This window comes from Procambarus clarkii, chromosome 14 (assembly GCF_040958095.1).
Source record: "Procambarus clarkii isolate CNS0578487 chromosome 14, FALCON_Pclarkii_2.0, whole genome shotgun sequence".
NCBI classification, from domain to species: Eukaryota; Metazoa; Arthropoda; class Malacostraca; order Decapoda; family Cambaridae; genus Procambarus; species Procambarus clarkii.
Window position 1 is genome coordinate 1,749,498 of NC_091163.1, and position 21,316 is coordinate 1,770,813.

General features: G+C 49.0%; 1 protein-coding gene across 3 annotated transcripts in view; it reads right to left on the reverse strand.

Annotated features, from left to right (window-relative positions):
- LOC123771076 (apoptosis-resistant E3 ubiquitin protein ligase 1) overlaps positions 1-21,316 on the reverse strand; it is a 405,663-nt gene that overhangs the window by 195,515 nt on the left and 188,832 nt on the right. The window contains exon 2 of one of the 3 annotated variants that reach the window (XM_069324246.1): positions 3,778-3,820. The exons of the other annotated variants lie outside the window; for them this stretch is intronic. Coding sequence (XP_069180347.1) covers positions 3,778-3,820 — 43 coding nt within the window. The remainder of the gene's footprint in view (positions 1-3,777; positions 3,821-21,316) is intronic. 3 annotated transcript variants of the gene reach the window in all.

Genomic DNA, 21,316 nt, shown 5'->3' on the forward strand with positions numbered 1-21,316 from the left:
AGCAGAGGGGCCTTCGACACAGCAAAGGGGCCTTCGACACAGCAGAGGGGCCTTCGACACAGCAGAGGGGCCTGCGATCCTGGACGAGCTGGCACGCATGGGTGTCAAGGGCAGACTCATGAAACGGGTTGAAGACTACCTCACAGGGAGGAAAGCCGAGGTCTTCCTTACTGATGTTAATGATAAGTTGTCCAACACTGGAGACTATATTGTTGTCAAGTCTCTTGAGACTAATTTAGATTAGTCCTTAGTGACTTTGCTCTTGAATAATGTGACCATTTATGCACTTTGACCACAACTTAGATGCCCCTGTTGTCTAGTGTACCCATCTGGTTAAGTTTGGTCACCTGGTTAACTTGGTAACATCTCGCTGCAGTGACTAGTGCCCTTGGAGATAAACTTTATTATGCGATTATTAACTTTGTGGTTACCTTACCTTGAGGTTACCTTGAAATGGTTTCGGGGCATAGCGTCCCCGCGGCCCGGTCCCCGACCAGGCCTCCTCGTTGCTGGTCTGGTCAACCAGGCTGTTGGACGCGACTGCTCGCAGCCCGACGTATGAGTCACAGCCTGGTTGATCAGGTATCCTTTGGAGGCGTTTATCCAGTTCTCTCTTGAACACTGTGAGGGGTCGGCCAGTTATGGCCCTTATGTGTAGTGGAAGCGTGTTGAACAGTCTCGGGCCTCTAATGTTGATAGTTCTCTCTCAGAGTACCTGTTGCACCTCTGCTCTTCAACGTGGGTATTCTGCACATCCTGCCATGCCTCCTGGTCTCGTGTGATGTTATTTCTGTGTGCAGGTTTGGGACCAGCCCCTTTACTATTTTCCACGTGTAAATTATTATGTATCTCTCCCGCCTGCCCGCAAGAGAATACAGATTTAGGCTCTTTAGTCGGTCCCAATAGTTTAGATGTTTTACTGAGTGATTTCTAGCAGTAAAGGTTCTCTGCACGCTCTCCAGGTCAGCAATTTCTCCAGCTTTGAAAGGTGCTGTCATTGTGCAGCAGTACTCCACTCTAGAGAGTACAAGCGTTTTGAAGAGTATCATCATCGGTATAGCATCTCTAGTGTGAAAAGTTCTTGTTATCCAACCTGTCATTTTTCTAGCAGTTGTGACGGCTATTTTATTGTGTTCTTTAAAGGTAAGGTCTTCCGACATGAGTACACCCAGATCCTTTACATTGCCTTTTCGTTCTATTTTATGATTTGCCTGAGTTTTGTACGTGGTTTCCGTTTTTATATTTTCATTTTTTCCATTGCGTATGAGCTGGAACTTATCCTCGTTAAACACCATATTATTTTTTGTAGCCCATAGAAAGACCTGATCTACATCTGATTGGAGGTTTGCCGTGTCCTCTATGTTGCCAACTCTCATGAAGATCCTAGTGTCATCTGCAAAGGATGATACAGTACTAAAGGTTGTGTTCTTGTCTATGTCCGATATGAGGATGAGAAAAAGTACTGGAGTACCCTGGGGGACTGAGCTCCTCACGGTTGATGGGTTGGATTTTATTTTGTTGACTATTACACATTGGGTTCTGTTAGTAAGGAAATTGTTGATCCATCTGCCTATTTTCCGGTAATTCCTTTTGAACGCATTTTATGTGCAATAACACCATGGTCACATTTGTCGAAGGCTTTTGCGAAATCTGTGTAAATTACATCAGCGTTTTGTCTTCCATAGCATCTAATGCCATATCATAGTGGTCCAGCAACTGCGACAGGCAAGAGCACCCTGTTTTGAAACCATGTTGTCCGGGGTTATGGAGATGCTGTAATTCCATGTGTTTTGTGATCTTACTTCTTAGCACTCTCTCAAAGACTTATGATGTCCGAGGTTAGTGCTATCCGCCTATAGTATTTTTTCCTCTGCTTTACTCCCTCCGTTATGAAGTGATGCTATCTCCGTTGTTGTATGTCAGAGATAACGCCAGTAGCTGAGCTCCGACTAAATTTTTTTTTAGGGCCTGCGATAATTTTTTCCGTTTTTGATGAATATGGAGTTCCAGGAATCAGAGCCTGGTGCAGGATACATAGGCATACTGTCTACAGGCATCTTCAAAATCAAGTGAAGTTAGGGTGACATCTGATATGTTGGTATACCTGGTTGATGTGGTTCTGGGAGTTCTTCTACTCCCCAAGCCCGGCCCGACGCCAGGCTTGACTTGTGAAAGTTTGGTCCACCAGGCTGTTGCTTGGAGCGGCCCGCAGGCCCACATACCCACCACAGCCCGGTTGGCCCGGCACTCCTTGGAGAAAATGATCTAGTTTTCTCTTGAAGATGTCCACAAGTTTACAATCCACAAGAGCCGTGACGAGGATTGGAACCTACGTCCGGAAGCATCCCAGACGCTACCTTAATCGACTGAGCTACGACAGGGTTAAAAAGAGTTGAAACCTAAGTTCTACTGAACTTACTGGATCCCGTAGCCTCTCCGAGGCACGAGATTAAGGCAGTGTCTGGGATGCTCCCGGACGCAGGTTCGAATCCTCGTCCCGGCCCTTGAGGATTTCTTCATTTGATGCATCACGTTAGTGTGATCTCTGTGTGTAATGTCCAAAGGTTCACATTCATGAAGAATTCGTTTTTGGGTTATCAGTATTGTGTTTTAATAACAAATAAACACACTTCTAAAATAAACACAGCTGGCAATAACGCTTTCGTGCACACACGGATACAACAACAACAACAACATTGATCACGTGGCAGTTATAACAACACAGCAGACGCTCGCGTCCACACCCGGTGTGTGCTGTAGCTGCCCCTAAACCTCACTAGTGACAATATTTGGTCCCGGGAACATCATAACGTCGCCTCTCTAATCCCGCCTGTGTGCTTCCTGCTGTTTGTTACCGCTCACAGCGTGAGTATGGGGTGCACAATAAACTACCGCTCACAGGATGAGTATGGGGGACACAATAAAGTACCGCTCACAGGACGAGTATGGGGTGCACAATAAACTACCACTCACAGGACGAGTATGGGGTGCACAATAAAGTACCGCTCACAGGACGAGTATGGGGTGCACAATAAACTACCACTCACAGGACGAGTATGGGGTGCACAATAAAGTACCGCTCACAGGACGAGTATGGGGTGCATAATAAACTACCGCTCACAGGATGAGTATGGGGTGCACAATAAACTACCGCTCACAGCATGAGTATGGGGGGCACAATAAACTACCGCTCACAGGACGAGTATGGGGTGCACAATAAACTACCGCTCACAGGATGAGTATGGGGTGCATAATAAACTACCGCTCACAGGATGAGTATGGGGTGCACAATAAACTACCGCTCACAGGATGAGTATGGGGTGCATAATAAACTACCGCTCACAGCATGAGTATGGGGTGCACAATAAACTACCGCTCACAGCATGAGTATGGGGTGCACAATAAACTACCGCTCACAGGATGAGTATGGGGTGCATAATAAACTATCGCTCACAGCATGAGTATGGGGTGCACAATAAACTACCGCTCACAGCATGAGTATGGGGTGCACAATAAACTACCGCTCACAGCATGAGTATGGGGTGCACAATAAACTACCGCCCACAGGATGAGTCTGGGGTGCACAATAAACTACCGCCCACAGGATGAGTATGGGGTGCACAATAAACTACCGCCCACAGGATGAGTCTGGGGTGCACAATAAACTACCGCCCACAGGATGAGTATGGGGTGCACAATAAACTACCGCTCACAGGATGAGTATGGGGTGCACAATAAAGTGGCCGCCGCTGGCGTTGACACAACTCATGTACTCACCGGAGTCCCGTCGGGGATCGAACTCGGGTAACCACTCACTCACCTGCCAACAAAGAGAAATACTAATTAATATTAATTATTTTGGCTATGCAACATTGCTGCTATTGATGTCAACAATGCAGTAATCTGTGTGATGATGATTCGTTTGGACACGATTTTATATGGTTGACTTACTGTGCTCTGTACGACAGACAACTGAATATCCCCCGCCCTACTTTACCAGTTATTCCCATTGACTTCACATTGTGTGCTATCACTCCATAGTCACATTTATCAAATGCCTTTGAGAAGTCCATGTATACCTGGAGTATACATGGAGAGGGTCTCAGGAGTTCTTCTACTCCCCGAGATCGGCCTGAGGCCAGGCTCCACTTGTGATAACTTGGTCCAACAGGCTGTTGCTTGGAGCAGCCCGCAGGCCCACATATCCACCACAGCCGGTTGGTCCGGCACTTCTCGCAAGAACTTATCTAAGTGCCTTCAAGTGCCTCTTGAATACATCCACCCAGCAATATTTCTAATGCTTGCTGGGAGAGTGTTTAACAGCTGTCGACCTCTAATGTTCAGACGGTGTTCTCTGATTGTGCCTATGGCACCTCTACTCTTCACTGGTTCTATTCTGCACTTCCTTCCCTACCTTTCTCTCGAGTATGTTGTTAGTCTACTGGGCAAATTTGGGACCTGGCCCTCCAATATCTTCCATGTATATATTATTTGATATCTCTCGCGTCTCCTTTCCAGAGAGTACATTTTGAGAGCTTGAGACGGTCCCAATAGTTTAGATGTTTTATCGTGTCTATGCGTGCCGTATATGTTCTCTCTATACCCTCTAATTCAGTGATCTCTCCTGCTCTGAAAGGGGAAGTGAGTACCGAGCAATACTCAAGATTGGACAGCGATACTATGTCTGCTGCTTTCAGCGCATCTGGTATCTCCCACGTGTCCAAGCTCTTCCTCCACACTATACTGAGTGCCTGTGCTACTGGCACTTTGCATTTCTTTATTAATATTGAATTCCATGAGTCTGGACCCGGAGCTGAGTGCATGGGCATGTTGTGAATTTCTCTGTCAAAATCTGCCACGCTCGTGTTGATATCAGTTATATTTACAGGGGTTTGGATATCACGCATAACGAAGTTGTCCAGATCTTCCACTTTCATGCTGTTTATCGGAGTGCTAAACATGTCCTCATACTGCTTTTTTAGGATTTCACTAATTTCTTTGTCATCCTCCGTGTATGAACATTCACTTGTAAGAATATAAGTCCAATACTGCCAGTGGTTTTTGCTTTTGATTTTGCATATGTTTAGAATTATTTTGTGATTTCTTTATTTCTTGTACTAGTTCTCTTGTCTTCTAGTTGCATTTTTTCAATCTGATATGAATACTACAGTTTCTGCTCGATTTCTTCAATCTCCCTTTTTAAATTACTCCTTTTTTGTAGGGAAAGTCGTGTCTGCTTAAGGTCTGTTAAGGTTAAGGTCTATTGTTTGCCTCGGGCGTAGTGCTGCAGCTTTGTTATCGACTTGAGTTGTAATTTCCCTTTAATTAATGGGGCAAAAGCTTATATTTTCTTCCGGTTTTAGCCTGAATATTTTTTTCCCAGAACTTCCTGAATTCCTGTTCTTGTTCTCTCTCCTCGTAGAGTTTATTTCCTGAGGCGTCTATGATGTAGGGTGTTCCCGTCAAAGTTTTTATATTTTTCCAGAACTTTCCTGGGTTTCTGTAGTCGACTTGAATTTGGCTAATTAGTTCATCCCATTTTTGGTGTACTCTGTTTTGCATAGATCTTGCAGCTCATCTTGTAGTTCCCTTTCTAGTCTTTTGCGTTCGTCCGACCACCCATTGTGCGTTATGAGTTGTAGAAGGTTGTTATATCTGGTTTGTTGTGTCCTGAGCGCCTCAGTGGCTGGGGGTGTGGGAGCGTTATATGGTGAGCTACGGGGATATGATCGTTCATGCATGTTTCTATGGTGCTAAACCATGTAATTAGCTGTGTGTATGCATGATGTTTCCTTTCCATTAAAGTCTGTTGACACTGATTTCTTGTGCACTGTTTTTGAACGTCTCCCAGTCAGTTTTAGTGTATTGAAGTCTTGGGGGGGGGGTTCCGAACAGGGTTAGTTGATCATTATTATTGATCGCTTGTGCTCACAGGGTCCCTTTCTATGCGGGTGTTTAGGAAGTGGTGGTTGTTTGAGAGTATTATGTCTGGTTTACCACTGTGTCCTTGTCTGAAATAAGTTGGGAAGTCTGGGCCCAGGTGGGTCAGATTTCCGTTCCTTATCATATTGTGGATGGCTTCTCCTGCCTGGTTGTTCCTCCCGTGTCCCAGGGTTCTTTATGAACAACGTTGAACACTAACAGCCCCATTCAAAACTGAAGAACTTGCTGACCAGGAGAGCGTTCAGAGATCTCTTACTGTTCTAATCTATCCAATAAACATTTAAATTAAAATTGAACTTCCCGACGCACAGGCGATAGATGCCGCATAATTTACACCTGGACATTACTAATTAAGAGACTGGTTGCTGAAGCCGCACACTCAACTAATTCCCGAGGAGGACAGAAGACTGTGTACGGTAGTCCCGTTGTGGCCTGCAACAGTACCTATGGTAGGGATGCAACAGTCCCGTTGTGGCCTGCAACAGTCCCGTTGTGGCCTGCAACAGTACCTATGGTAGGGATGCAACAGTCCCGTTGTGGCCTGCAACAGTACCTATGGTAGGGATGCAACAGTCCCGTTGTGGCCTGCAACAGTACCTATGGTAGGGATGCAACAGTCCCGTTGTGACCTGCAACAGTACCTATGGTAGGGATGCAACAGTTCCGTTGTGGCCTGCAACAGTACCTATGGTAGGGATGCAACAGTTCCGTTCTGGCCTGCAACAGTACCTATGGTAGGGATGCAACAGTCCCGTTGTGGCCTGCAACAGTACCTATAGTAGGGATGCAACAGTCCCGTTGTGGCCTGCAACAGTACCTATGGTAGGGATGCAACAGTCCCGTTGTGGCCTGCAACAGTACCTATGGTAGGGATGCAACAGTTCCGTTGTGGCCTACAGCAGTACCTATAGTAGGGATGCAACAGTTCCGTTGTGGCCTGCAACAGTACCTATGGTAGGGATGCAACAGTCCCGTTGTGGCCTGCAACAGTACCTATAGTAGGGATGCAACAGTCCCGTTGTGGCCTGCAACAGTACCTATGGTAGGGATGCAACAGTCCCGTTGTGGCCTGCAACAGTACCTATGGTAGGGATGCAACAGTTCCGTTGTGGCCTACAACAGTACCTATAGTAGGGATGCAACAGTTCCGTTGTGGCCTGCAACAGTACCTATGGTAGGGATGCAACAGTCCCGTTGTGGCCTGCAACAGTACCTATGGTAGGGATGCAACAGTCCCGTTGTGGCCTGCAACAGTACCTATAGTAGGGATGCAACAGTCCCGTTGTGGCCTGCAACAGTACCTATGGTAGGGATGCAACAGTCCCGTTGTGGCCTGCAACAGTACCTATGGTAGGGATGCAACAGTTCCGTTGTGGCCTGCAACAGTACCTATGGTAGGGATGCAACAGTTCCGTTGTGGCCTGCAACAGTACCTATGGTAGGGATGCAACAGTCCCGTTGTGGCCTGCAACAGTACCTATAGTAGGGATGCAACAGTCCCGTTGTGGCCTGCAACAGTACCTATGGTAGGGATGCAACAGTCCCGTTGTGGCCTGCAACAGTACCTATGGTAGGGATGCAACAGTTCCGTTGTGGCCTACAACAGTACCTATAGTAGGGATGCAACAGTTCCGTTGTGGCCTGCAACAGTACCTATGGTAGGGATGCAACAGTTCCGTTGTGGCCTGCAACAGTACCTATGGTAGGGATGCAACAGTTCCGTTGTGGCCTACAACAGTACCTATGGTAGGGATGCAACAGTCCCGTTGTGGCCTACAACAGTACCTATGGTAGGGATGCAACAGTTCCGTTGTGGCCTACAACAGTACCTATGGTAGGGATGCAACAGTCCCGTTGTGGCCTGCAACAGTACCTATGGTAGGGATGCAACAGTCCCGTTGTGGCCTGCAACAGTACCTATGGTAGGGATGCAACAGTTCCGTTGTGACCTGCAACAGTACCTATGGTAGGGATGCAACAGTCCCGTTGTGGCCTGCAACAGTACCTATGGTAGGGATGCAACAGTCCCGTTGTGGCCTGCAACAGTACCTATGGTAGGGATGCAACAGTCCCGTTGTGGCCTGCAACAGTACCTATAGTATTGATGCAACAGTTCCGTTGTGGCCTACAACAGTACCTATGGTAGGGATGCAACAGTCCCGTTGTGGCCTACAACAGTACCTATGGTAGGGATGCAACAGTTCCGTTGTGGCCTACAACAGTACCTATGGTAGGGATGCAACAGTCCCGTTGTGGCCTACAACAGTACCTATGGTAGGGATGCAACAGTTCCGTTGTGGCCTACAACAGTACCTATGGTAGGGATGCAACAGTCCCGTTGTGGCCTACAACAGTACCTATGGTAGGGATGCAACAGTCCCGTTGTGGCCTACAACAGTACCTATGGTAGGGATGCAACAGTTCCGTTGTGGCCTACAACAGTACCTATGGTAGGGATGCAACAGTCCCGTTGTGGCCTACAACAGTACCTATGGTAGGGATGCAACAGTCCTGGCAGCTGGGGTCCACGACCACCAGCCACTCCTGGCAGCTGGGGTCCACGACCACCAGCCACTCCTGGGAGCTGGGGTCCACGGCCGCCGGCCACTCCTGGCAGCTGGGGTCCACGACCGCCGGCCACTCCTGGGGGTCTCTGTGAACAGTGAACCTCTCTGTTGCCTCCTCACGCAACAACAAAACGTCCCCATTCACGCAAAAATGCCCCTATCCACGCACGCAAAACGCTCTAATCCACACACGCAAAAAAACAACATACTAGATTAGCATGTGAGTGTTCACAGCTCCGTCGCACGCACATAATATCAACAGAAATTGTTCAAATGAGATCTTGTGTCATTTGAACAATTTCTAACTTGTTCATTTGAACGAATCTAACTTGTATAAGGAATCGTTCAGGACCCTGTATACCACTTGTGTAAGACCAATCCTGGAGTATGCAGGTCCAGCCTGGAGTCCAGACCTAGTTAAACACAAGACAAAGTTAAGAGAAGATTCAGCGGTATGCCACCAGGCTCGTCCCGGAATTGAGAGGTATGAGCTACGAGGAAAGGCTAAATTAGCTGAACCTCACGTTCCTGGAAAACAGAAGAGTAAGGGGAGACATGATAACCACCTACAAAATTCTCTGGGGAATTGACAGGGTGGACAAACTCTTCAGCACGGGTGGGACACGAACAAGGGGACACAGGTGGAAGCTTAGTACCCAGATGAGCCACAGAGACGTTAGAAAGAACTTTTTCAGTGTCAGAGTAGTTAACGGATGGAATGCATCAGGCAGTGATGTGGTGGAGGCTGACTCCATACACAGTTTCAAATGTTGATATGATAGAGCCCAGTAGGCTCAGGAACCTGTACACCAGTTGATTGACGGTTGAGAGGCGGGACCAAAGAGCCAAAGCTCAACCCCCTCAAGCGAAACTAGGTGAGTACACAAGCAGATCAATATCGTAGCGTGACCAAGGATTAGCTGGGAAGCCAGCTGGCCAATTGACCCCCCCCCCCCCCCCCCACGTGACTCCACCCCACCAACACCGGATCCGGACGGTGAAGGTCGGAGAGCGGCGGCCGGACCGCGGTAAGCGGCGGAGAGTCGGGCGTCAATAACCGGACATGGGGTCGGTGGTGGGGGTGTTATCCCAGTAGGGGAACCGGTCTCCATAACCACCCCGCTCGTAACGACACCCACTTTTAACAGGACGGTCCAGAGGGGGGGCCGGTGTGTGAGGGAGACACGGAGGAGAGTAAAGGTCACGGGACCACAGGGGGAGGGGGGGGGGGGAGGGTCCAGGAGACCACAGAGGGAGACACAGGCTCAGTGGTGGTGGTGGCGGCTGAGTGTGGTGGTGGTGGCCGAGTGTGGTGGTGGTGGCCGAGTGTGGTGGTGGTGGTGGCGGCTGAGTGTGGTGGTGGTGGCGGCTGAGTGTGGTGGTGGTGGCGGCTGAGTGTGGTGGTGGTGGCCGAGTGTGGTGGTGATGGTGGCGGCTGAGTGTGGTGGTGGTGGCCGAGTGTGGTGGTGGTGGCCGAGTGTGGTGGTGGTGGCCGAGTGTGGTGGTGGTGGCTGAGTGTGGTGGTGGTGGCGGTGGCTGAGTGTGGTGGTGGCTGAGTGTGGTGGTGGTGGCCGAGTGTGGTGGTGGTGGCCGAGTGTGGTGGTGGTGGCCGAGTGTGGTGGTGGTGGCCGAGTGTGGTGGTGGTGGCCGAGTGTGGTGGTGGTGGCCGAGTGTGGTGGTGGTGGCCGAGTGTGGTGGTGGTGGCCGAGTGTGGTGGTGGTGGTGGCGGCTGAGTGTGGTGGTGGCTGAGTGTGGTGGCGGCTGAGTGTGGTGGTGGTGGTGGTGGTGGTGGTGGCTGAGTGTGGTGGCGGCTGAGTGTGGTGGTGGTGGTGGCTGAGTGTGGTGGTGGTGGTGGTGGTGGTGGTGGCTGAGTGTGGTGGTGGTGGTGGTGGCTGAGTGTGGTGGTGGTGGTGGTGGTGGTGGCTGAGTGTGGTGGCGGCTGAGTGTGGTGGCGGCTGAGTGTGGTGGTGGTGGTGGCTGAGTGTGGTGGTGGCTGAGTGTGGTGGCTGAGTGTGGTGGTGGCTGAGTGTGGTGGTGGCTGAGTGTGGTGGCGGCTGAGTGTGGTGGCGGCTGAGTGTGGTGGCGGCTGAGTGTGGTGGCGGCTGAGTGTGGTGGCGGCTGAGTGTGGTGGTGGTGGTGGCTGAGTGTGGTGGTGGTGGCTGAGTGTGGTGGCTGAGTGTGGTGGTGGCTGAGTGTGGTGGCGGCTGAGTGTGGTGGTGGCTGAGTGTGGTGGCGGCTGAGTGTGGTGGTGGTGGTGGTGGCTGAGTGTGGTGGCGGCTGAGTGTGGTGGTGGTGGTGGCTGAGTGTGGTGGTGGTGGTGGTGGCTGAGTGTGGTGGTGGTGGTGGCTGAGTGTGGTGGTGGCTGAGTGTGGTGGCGGCTGAGTGTGGTGGCGGCTGAGTGTGGTGGTGGTGGTGGCTGAGTGTGGTGGTGGCTGAGTGTGGTGGTGGTGGCTGAGTGTGGTGGTGGCTGAGTGTGGTGGTGGCTGAGTGTGGTGGCGGCTGAGTGTGGTGGCGGCTGAGTGTGGTGGCGGCTGAGTGTGGTGGCGGCTGAGTGTGGTGGCGGCTGAGTGTGGTGGTGGCGGCCGAGTGTGGTGGTGGTGGTGTTGGCTGAGTGTGGTGGTGGTGGCGGCTGAGTGTGGTGGCGGCTGAGTGTGGTGGTGGTGGTGGTGGCTGAGTGTGGTGGTGGTGGCGGCTGAGTGTGGTGGTGGTGGCGGCTGAGTGTGGTGGTGGTGGCGGCTGAGTGTGGTGGTGGTGGCGGCTGAGTGTGGTGGTGGTGGCGGCTGAGTGTGGTGGCGGCTGAGTGTGGTGTTGGTGGTGGTGGCTGAGTGTGGTGGCGGCTGAGTGTGGTGGCGGCTGAGTGTGGTGGCGGCTGAGTGTGGTGGCGGCCGAGTGTGGTGGTGGCGGCCGAGTGTGGTGGTGGTGGTGGTGGCTGAGTGTGATGGTGGTGGCTGAGTGTGGTGGTGGTGGCTGAGTGTGGTGGTGGTGGCTGAGTGTGGTGGTGGTGGTGGCTGAGTGTGGTGGTGGTGGCTGAGTGTGGTGGTGGTGGTGGTGGTGGCTGAGTGTGGTGGCGGCTGAGTGTGGTGGTGGTGGTGGTGGTGGCGGCTGAGTGTGGTGGTGGTGGTGGCTGAGTGTGGTGGTGGTGGTGGCTGAGTGTGGTGGTGGCTGAGTGTGGTGGCGGCTGAGTGTGGTGGCGGCTGAGTGTGGTGGTGGTGGTGGCTGAGTGTGGTGGTGGCTGAGTGTGGTGGTGGTGGCTGAGTGTGGTGGTGGCTGAGTGTGGTGGTGGCTGAGTGTGGTGGCGGCTGAGTGTGGTGGCGGCTGAGTGTGGTGGCGGCTGAGTGTGGTGGCGGCTGAGTGTGGTGGCGGCTGAGTCTGGTGGTGGCGGCCGAGTGTGGTGGTGGTGGTGGTGGCTGAGTGTGGTGGTGGTGGCTGAGTGTGGTGGCGGCTGAGTGTGGTGGTGGTGGTGGTGGTGGCTGAGTGTGGTGGTGGTGGCGGCTGAGTGTGGTGGCGGCTGAGTGCGGTGGTGGTGGCTGAGTGTGGTGGTGGTGGCTGAGTGTGGTGGCGGCTGAGTGTGGTGGCGGCCGAGTGTGGTGGTGGCGGCCGAGTGTGGTGGCGGCCGAGTGTGGTGGTGGCGGCCGAGTGTGGTGGTGGCGGCCGAGTGTGGTGGTGGTGGTGGTGCCTGAGTGTGGTGGTGGCGGCCGAGTGTGGTGGTGGCGGCCGAGTGTGGTGGTGGCGGCCGAGTGTGGTGGTGGCGGCCGAGTGTGGTGGTGGCGGCCGAGTGTGGTGGTGGCGGCCGAGTGTGGTGGTGGCGGCCGAGTGTGGTGGTGGCGGCCGAGTGTGGTGGTGGCGGCCGAGTGTGGTGGTGGCGGCCGAGTGTGGTGGTGGTGGCCGAGTGTGGTGGTGGTGGCCGAGTGTGGTGGTGGTGGCCGAGTGTGGTGGTGGTGGCCGAGTGTGGTGGTGGTGGCCGAGTGTGGTGGTGGTGGCCGAGTGTGGTGGTGGTGGCCGAGTGTGGTGGTGGTGGCCGAGTGTGGTGGTGGTGGCCGAGTGTGGTGGTGGTGGTGGCTGAGTGTGGTGGTGGCCGAGTGTGGTGGTGGTGGCCGAGTGTGGTGGTGGTGGCCGAGTGTGGTGGTGGTGGTGGTGGCTGAGTGTGGTGGCGGCTGAGTGTGGTGGCGGCGGCCGAGTGTGGTGGTGGTGGTGGCCGAGTGTGGTGGTGGTGGTGGTGGTGGCTGAGTGTGGTGGCGGCTGAGTGTGGTGGTGGCGGCCGAGTGTAGTGGTGGTGGCGGCTGAGTGTGGTGGTGGTGGCCGAGTGTGGTGGTGGTGGCCGAGTGTGGTGGTGGTGGCCGAGTGTGGTGGTGGTGGCCGAGTGTGGTGGTGGTGGCTGAGTGTGGTGGTGGTGGTGGTGGTGGCTGAGTGTGGTGGTGGTGGTGGTGGTGGCTGAGTGTGGTGGTGGTGGCTGAGTGTGGTGGTGGTGGCTGAGTGTGGTGGTGGTGGCTGAGTGTGGTGGCGGCGGCTGAGTGTGGTGGTGGTGGTGGCTGAGTGTGGTGGTGGTGGTGGTGGCTGAGTGTGGTGGTGGTGGCTGAGTGTGGTGGTGGTGGCTGAGTGTGGTGGTGGTGGCTGAGTGTGGTGGTGGCTGAGTGTGGTGGTGGTGGCTGAGTGTGGTGGTGGTGGCTGAGTGTGGTGGTGGTGGCTGAGTGTGGTGGTGGTGGCTGAGTGTGGTGGTGGTGGCTGAGTGTGGTGGTGGTGGCTGAGTGTGGTGGCGGCGGCTGAGTGTGGTGGTGGTGGTGGCTGAGTGTGGTGGTGGTGGTGGTGGCTGAGTGTGGTGGTGGCTGAGTGTGGTGGTGGTGGTGGTGGCTGAGTGTGGTGGTGGTGGCTGAGTGTGGTGGTGGTGGTGGTGGCTGAGTGTGGTGGTGGTGGTGGCCGAGTGGTGGTGGTGGTGGTGGTGGCCGAGTGGTGGTGGTGGTGGTGGTGGTGGCCGAGTGGTGGTGGTGGTGGTGGTGGTGGCCGAGTGTGGTGGTGGTGATGGTGGCCGAGTGTGGTGGTGGTGATGGTGGCCGAGTGTGGTGGTGGTGATGGTGGCCGAGTGTGGTGGTGGTGGTGGTGGCCGAGTGTGGTGGTGGTGGTGGTGGCCGAGTGTGGTGGTGGTGGTGGTGGCCGAGTGTGGTGGTGGTGGTGGTGGCCGAGGGTGGTGGTGGTGGCCGAGTGTGGTGGTGGTGGTGGTGGTGGTGGTGGTGGTGGTCTGTGTGCTTTTTCTGGCTTTCCTCAAAGGAACATGTTTCAGTCAGACTTGATACGCTTCCGAAGTCAGTTTTTCTATTCCTTCTGTAGGACTTTTATTACTTAGAACAGTTCCCCATGGAATGTTTGTAAGTTCCTTGTTTATAATCTCCCAGTATATCCTTTTATTATTAAAATTGAATTTACTGAATAGCCCCTCTCGCTTTATCAACGTTTTAGGTCTATTCTGAGTATTGATGGTCGTTTGCACTTCAATGAGCTTGTGATCTGAGTATGTGGTATCTGATATCGTAATGTCTCTGATAATGTCTTCATTGTTCGTAAAGACCAGATCTAGAATATTTTCATTTCTCGTTGGCTCCGATATCTGCTGATTGAGTGAAAATTTGTCACAGAATCTAAGTAGGTCTCTAATCTGTGGTTGGTTAGGTCCCGATAGATTTCCTGGTATAATATTATTGTTTGCTGTTCTCCACCTGAGACTAGGCAAGTTGAAGTCACCTAGGAAGATAATATCAGGCATCGGGTTCTCCAAATTATCAAGACTATTCTCTATTTTGCTTATCTGTTCTGTGAATTCCTCAGCCGTTGCATCTGGTGGTTTGTATATTAGTATAATCACTTAATTTATTTTCTCTATTTTTAATCCCAGTACCTCTACCACCTCATTTGTAACGTTTAGGAGCTCCGAGCATACAAGGTCTTCCCTAATATACAGACCCACTCCTCCATGTGACCTAATTTTCCTATCACACCTGTATAGGTTATATCCTGGAATCCAGATCTCACTGTCCAACAATTCCCCTGCATGGGTTTCTGTGAAAGCTCCAAATACTGCATTTGACTCCGTGAGGAGGCCAGTTATGAACTGTACTTTGTTGTTTGTTCTTGTTTTCAGTCCTTGTATGTTGGCAAAGATGAATGAGGTTACTCTATTATGGATTTTTTATTATTATTTTCTACCACAGACGTGGCCACACATTTATAATGCTAACCAGCATATGTACATTTTCTTCTGTCAGGGATGGTTGGACTTTTTCGGCAAGCCCGTTATGCGTGGACATATTGAGTTTGTTCTGACCAGTGCTGATTGTTGTAGGGCAGTTGCCTGTCGTAGTTGTAGTTCCCTTTCGGTGTGTAATTGTATCTGTAATTCTGGAATGCAAGTGGATCTGGCATCCAGTTCCATACATTCTCCATGCTGCTCCTTTTGAATTCTCTTTCGGTTTGGTATAAAAAATTTATTGAGTCTCCTCCAAATTCATTATCCTGCTTGTCACACTTTATGTAGCGTTCCGTGCCTTTCACGTGAAAGTGTGGGCAGCTGAGGTCATAGCATTTTCTGTCCTCCAGTGAGGTTTGGCACATGTCAGGATGGAAAAACCTACATATTGATCCAAATCGACATTCACCTTTCCTAAGCATATTTAAACATTTTTGAGATGTTGGTAACTGCATTCTAATCCTTTCTTATTACCAGCATATCTATGTCTGCATATGTCCTTTGCATAAAATTTGCATAAGTCTGTCCTGGTCTGACTCGCTCTATCGGGGAGCGTTGTAGTGTCTGTACCTATAGTAGCTGTCAGTGCTGTCTGTTACACTTTCTAGTTTACTGTCATCTACATCCTGGCCTACTGAGTCAGAGTTTACAACTTCCTGAGTTTCAGTCTCAGTTTTATCCCTGACTATAGCCTCCGTCCCTGGTATATTAGAATTGTTGTTGTTCCTTTCCCACTCCTTCTGGATGGCTGGTAGGCTTCCAATGAACGATGTTTTCCGTTCATGCGTCATGTTAACTAGAAGTTTTTTTAGGATATTCCAAGCTGGCAGGTCATTTTTACACACCCAGAGCAAGTGACCAGCTCTCAGTGCCGTAGTGTTACTCACTCCTGTACAAGCCGAATGAAATCTATTCTTACAGATATAACATTCAATTCCCGTCGCCTTCGACTTTAAGGGAGTTGTTACAGTGGCCGTAAATTTGTTTGTTTACTCCCATTTTGCTTTGTTTTGTTGTATATATCTATATATTTATAATATTATATGTATACCGTATATTTGCAATAATATATATGTTTATTTGTTCTACTGTATGGGCAGTACTTATCCACGGTCGAGGATGAGGAGTACTGGAGTGAACGATATGGAAGAAAATGCACCTGGTTGATACCTGGTTGATGGGGTTCTGGTAGTAGTTCTACTCCCCAAGCCCGGCCCGAGGCGAGGCTTGACTTGTGAGAGTTTGGTCCACCAGGCTGTTGCTTGGAGCGGCCCGCAGGCCCACATACCCACCACAGCCCGGTTGGTCCGGCACTCCTTGGAGGAATAAATCTAGTTTCCTCTTGAAGATGTCCACGGTTGTTCTGGCAATATTTCTTATGCTCGCTGGGAGGACGTTGAACAACCGCGGACCTCTGATGTTTATACAGTGTTCTCTGATTGTGCCTATGGCACCTCTGCTCTTCACTGGTTCTATTCTGCATTTTCTTTCATATCGTTCACTCTAGTACGTTGTTATTTTACTGTGTAGATTTGGTACTTGGCCCTCCAGTATCTTCCATGTGTATATTATTTGGTATCTCTCTCGTCTTCTTTCTAGAGAGTACATTTGGAGAGCTTTGAGACGAGCCCAATAATTTGGGTGTTTTATCTCGTCTATGCGTGCCGTATATGTTCTCTGTACTCCCTCTCTGTACTCCTAGGTCGTCAGATATTATTATTCCCAAATCTTTTACATGCTGTTTTCCTACTATGGGTACATTTGATTGTGTTTTGTACTCTGTATTATGTTTAAGGTCCTCATTTTTACCGTACCTGAGTACCTGGAATTTATCACTGTTAAACATCATGTTATTTTCTGATGCCCAGTCGAAAACTTTATTAATATCAGTTTGAAGTTTTTCAATGTCTTCAGCCGAGGTAATTTTCATACGGATTTTTGTGTCATCTGCAAAGGATGATACGAAGCTGTGACTTGTGCAGAATAGAACCAGTGAAGAGCAGTGTTGCTATAGGCCCAATCAGAGAACACTGTATAAACATCAGAGGTCCACGGTTGTTCAACATCCTCCCAGCGAGCATAAAAAATATTGCCGGAACAACCGTGGACATCTTCAAGACGAAACTAGACTGTTTCCTCCAAGGATTTGATTGTTGCCGCCGAAGGCAGCTAGTTTATTGTGCACCCCATACTCATCCTGTGAGCGGTAGCGCAAAAGCATTACAGAGGTCACAAAAGGTCTTTATCAGACCTCATCTTAGATTATTACATAAACAATTTCTTCAATCCTTCACACCTTATAGATACAATGTCAGCTAGTTACAGAGAAAGTGCTATTACAAGAGCTACATATTTACAGTAACTCATCATACATTAATGGTAGGTCTTGTCGTTAATACATAATAGTTTGGCCAATGGGGATATTACAGAGTCATAGGGGAGCTTCTGTTTATTATTAGTCCTCACAATACACTACTAGTTTCTGAATCTCATATGTCGTTCATCTACTGGAAGCAAAATGTGGGTACAGTGCAAGGATTTCAGGTAATTTATCCATGGTAATAAGATAGGTTGCCATATCATACAGAGTGAGCTTAGACTTATCTCTAAAAGGCTCAATTTTACAACAATCCAAGATATAGTGTTCGAGTGTGTGTCCCTGTCTTTGTTCACACACTTTACACTTTACTTCATCTAGATCCCTATACAAGCCGAACTGCCAGAGATACTTGTAGCCAAGTCTTATACGAGCTGTGACAACATCTGTTAGTCTACTGACTTTGTTACTTGCCCCATACACATGTTTTACTTCACACATTTCATTGTGATGAACAATGGACCAGCTAGTTCCAGTTTGCACTGTTCTACTTTCTTCAAATCCATCCAGGAGTTCTCGTCTAATGACACTTTTAAGGGACCTATTTGATAACTCAAGATTCCGTTCAATACTGTCTTTATTTACTGCAGCCTTAGCAAGGGCGTCAACTTTGTCATGTTCCTGCATGCCAATGTGAGAAGGAATCCACAACATTTTTATATTTACCCTCTTGCTAAGTATTCTTATATATCTACGTCTAGCTTCCAAGACAAGCACGTTATTACTTGATTGCAAACTGTTTATTGCTCGTAGTGAGGATAGGGAGTCAGAAATAATTAAGCTGTCTACTTCAGTGTTGTCAATAATTTCGAGTGCTACCAGTATCGCTACCAACTCGGCTTGCATTGTGGACGCCCAGTTACTAATTCGGATATTTCTTTGAATTGTGCTGCCATCGGGCTGATGAGCAATAACAGCACTTCCTGCCCTCCCTGTAGCTGTATTGAGTGATCCGTCAGTGTATATGGTCTGTGTTATGTTGTTTTCAGCTTGTATATTGTGAATGTGTTCTATGGTGCTTAATTTAGCAGCAAGCTGAGCATGAGGGTTGCTTGTGATTAGTTTCTTGGTGGGGTATGCAGGGGTCAGGATGTCAAAAGGTACTATCTGCCAGGGTGGAAGGAAGTGCTGTACTCTTTCATCTGTATATACATCGTGCAGTCCCATCATTTTAATATGAGTGGCAGTTCTTTGAATCCATTTAGACTCGCTGGTTCCATTTCGTATGTGTTCTAACAGTGCAACTGACACAATGTTGTTTTTGTTATCACGCAGCAGCTTTAGTCCCATCATAAGATTAATTTCAAATATTCTATCTCTAATGCTAAGTATATTTAATTCTTTCCGCATGTTGAGAACTTTGGTAGTTATAGGACAGCCAAGTATAATTCTGAGTGCTTCATTTTGCATTTTTTCCAGTCTATCAATACTTTTGCCATTCTGCAGGACCAAAGCTGGTGCATGATAGTCTATCAGAGACCTTATATACGCTAAATACATCATTCTTGCTATTCTAATATTAACACCATATTTCGGGCTGTACCCCACTACAGTTCTGAGAACCTTGAGTCTGTCTCTACATTGTTGATGTAACTTATTGACTGCAGTTGAGGTACAAGGGACAGAGACACCAAGGTATTTGAAAGAAGAGACATAGTCTATTGGTATGTTGTCTATCTTAAGTTTTCGTGGTCCACTTTTACGGTTGCCAATTTGTCTGTTAAATACCTTAGTTTTAGCAGCGTTGATTACAAGACCAAGACTCTCACAAGCTGTATGTATACAATTTAAGACTGCATTTTGCGGTGGGTTTTAGTATGCACAAGGATGTCATCTGCATAGCTGATAGTGATGTTTGCCAGACTAGTTGGGATTGATTTTAGTAAAGCATTAATTAGAACATTAAACAAGGTAGGACTAAGTACTCCTCCTTGTGGGGTGCCTAGCTGCATTACTTTAGTTTCACTCTTGTAGCCTTGGAACAGTGCAGAGGACTTCCGGTTGGTAAGATAGCCTCGTATCCATTGTAATAAATGTCCCCCTATATCCATTCTCGCTAATTCATACATAATCACTTCCCTATTAGCAATATCAAAGGCATTTTTTAAATCAAGAAATGTTGTGTACTTGTGCCTTTTATCTTCATGAACAGTAAGAAAGGTTGTGATACAGTTGTGTACACTTTTACCATGTGTGAAACCATTGATATCAGGTGACGTGTGCTCTTTAACTCTATACAATAATCTATTAAGCACCATTCTCTCAAAGGTTTTGCACATGCAACTGGTCAGTGAGATGGGACGGAAAGCATCAGGTTGGCCAGGCTTTGGTACAGGTACCGTAAGACTGGTGGTCCATGATACAGGCAACTGCCCAGTGACATAGCTGGCATTAAACAATTCTAATAATGGGTTACCGGGTACACGATGTAGGAGTCTTAGAATATCATAGGTGATGCCGTCCTCACCAGGAGCAGTGCTACTGCCCCTGGAGAGGGCTGCATCCAATTCATAATCTGTATATGGAACATCACATTCATCATGTTGCTTGCTCAACATGAATTTTATGAGAGAATTTCTGTCTGTGGATCTCGCCTGCAATTTCTCCCTAGTGCTAGCTGGTAACATTCCAAGGCTGGAAACCTGAGCCCATTTTGCAATTAACTGATTGGCTTTCTGTAGCGGGTTTGGGTGTGAAACTTGTCTACTATTTTTACCAATAATTTTGTTTATGCCTTTCCAGGCTTTGCCAAGGGGAGTATGCAGGTTAAGTCCACTAACAAAACCCTCCCATTCATTTTGTCTCAGTTCAGTCATTCTCTCCCTTGCCGCTGCAAGCGCGGCCTGAAACAGTTTTAACATTTGAGGAGTTCTAAGGCTCTTATATGCTTTACCTGTCTGTCTAGCAATTGATTTAAGCTCTTTCAGTTTAGCATCATCATAGTACTGGTTGTGTCTGACCTGTTTACCAGTACTTCTTTTTGTTTGGCGTGACTCACTATTGTTGATGGCCTCATAGGTATTGTTTACGAGGTCATCATAAAACTGTTGTACATTCTCAGGCTCATAATTGTTATACCAATGTTTTATGCTGTCTATAAAGAATTTTTCTTGCTCTTTCCTTACTGTTAGCCTGCGTCTACTCAGCTTAGTGCCAGGTAGGTCAACATTAGCCACGTGTATGTTAGCTGTTATGGCTAAATGGTCAGACATTAAGTCATCCATAATATCAGTCTCATGAGTTGTGTATGACAGGTTAAAGCCAATGCACCTATCTAGGACTCCTCCATATATTTGCGTTGGTTGATTCTTACTGATAATTTGAACATCATCATATGCATCGAGAAGTGCCAACAATCTTCTCCCGTTGGTGTTTGTGAGTTGATCCCCTAACTGTTTGTGTTTAGCATTTAAATCCCCAATTAATATTAAAGAATCAGTATGTGCAAAACTAGGTATGTCAGTATACTGGAGGAGGCCAGTAGGTGCATAGGCATTCAAGACATTAAGTGTAGAGTTACCAACGTGTACCTGGATACCATGATATTGAAACTCCTCTCGTTGTTGGGCGGGAAGTGACTCATGTGGCAGGGATTTTTTAACATACATAAGACACGTATTTTTTTATCTGGGATTATAACACTGATAAGTAGGCAAATTCTGCGGGGTTTTACCTGCGGGAGTTAGGGTTTCCTGGAGGCAGACAATATCTGTCTTCAGTCATAACCTTATGATGGAGGTCTGAATACCGTTTTCTAAGAGAAGCAATATTCCAACTGAGTATCTTGATGACACTGTACTTGTTCTTATGAGATTCAGAGGCCGCCATTGTTCTTTTGTACTTTATCAGTCTGCAGTTTCAGGAAAGCAAGTATGTCTACATACCGGTTGTAGTGCTTTATTACAGCTTCTTTTTCCTCTTCAGTCAGCACATCACCTGTCACCATTTCTTTAAATGTGTCACGGCGGAACCATCTGGGATGTGGCGTGCGCGGCCCGAGGCGGGCATCCACGTCCAGTTGAACTTCGTCACTATCACTACAAGCGTCACTGGTTTCACTTTGTTCTTGGAGTGCCGGACCAACCGGGCTGTGGTGGGTATGTGGGCCTGCGGGCCGCTGCAAGCCACAGCCTGGTGGACCAAACTCTCAGAAGTCGAGCCTGGCCTCGGGCCGGGCTTGGGGAGTAGAAGAAC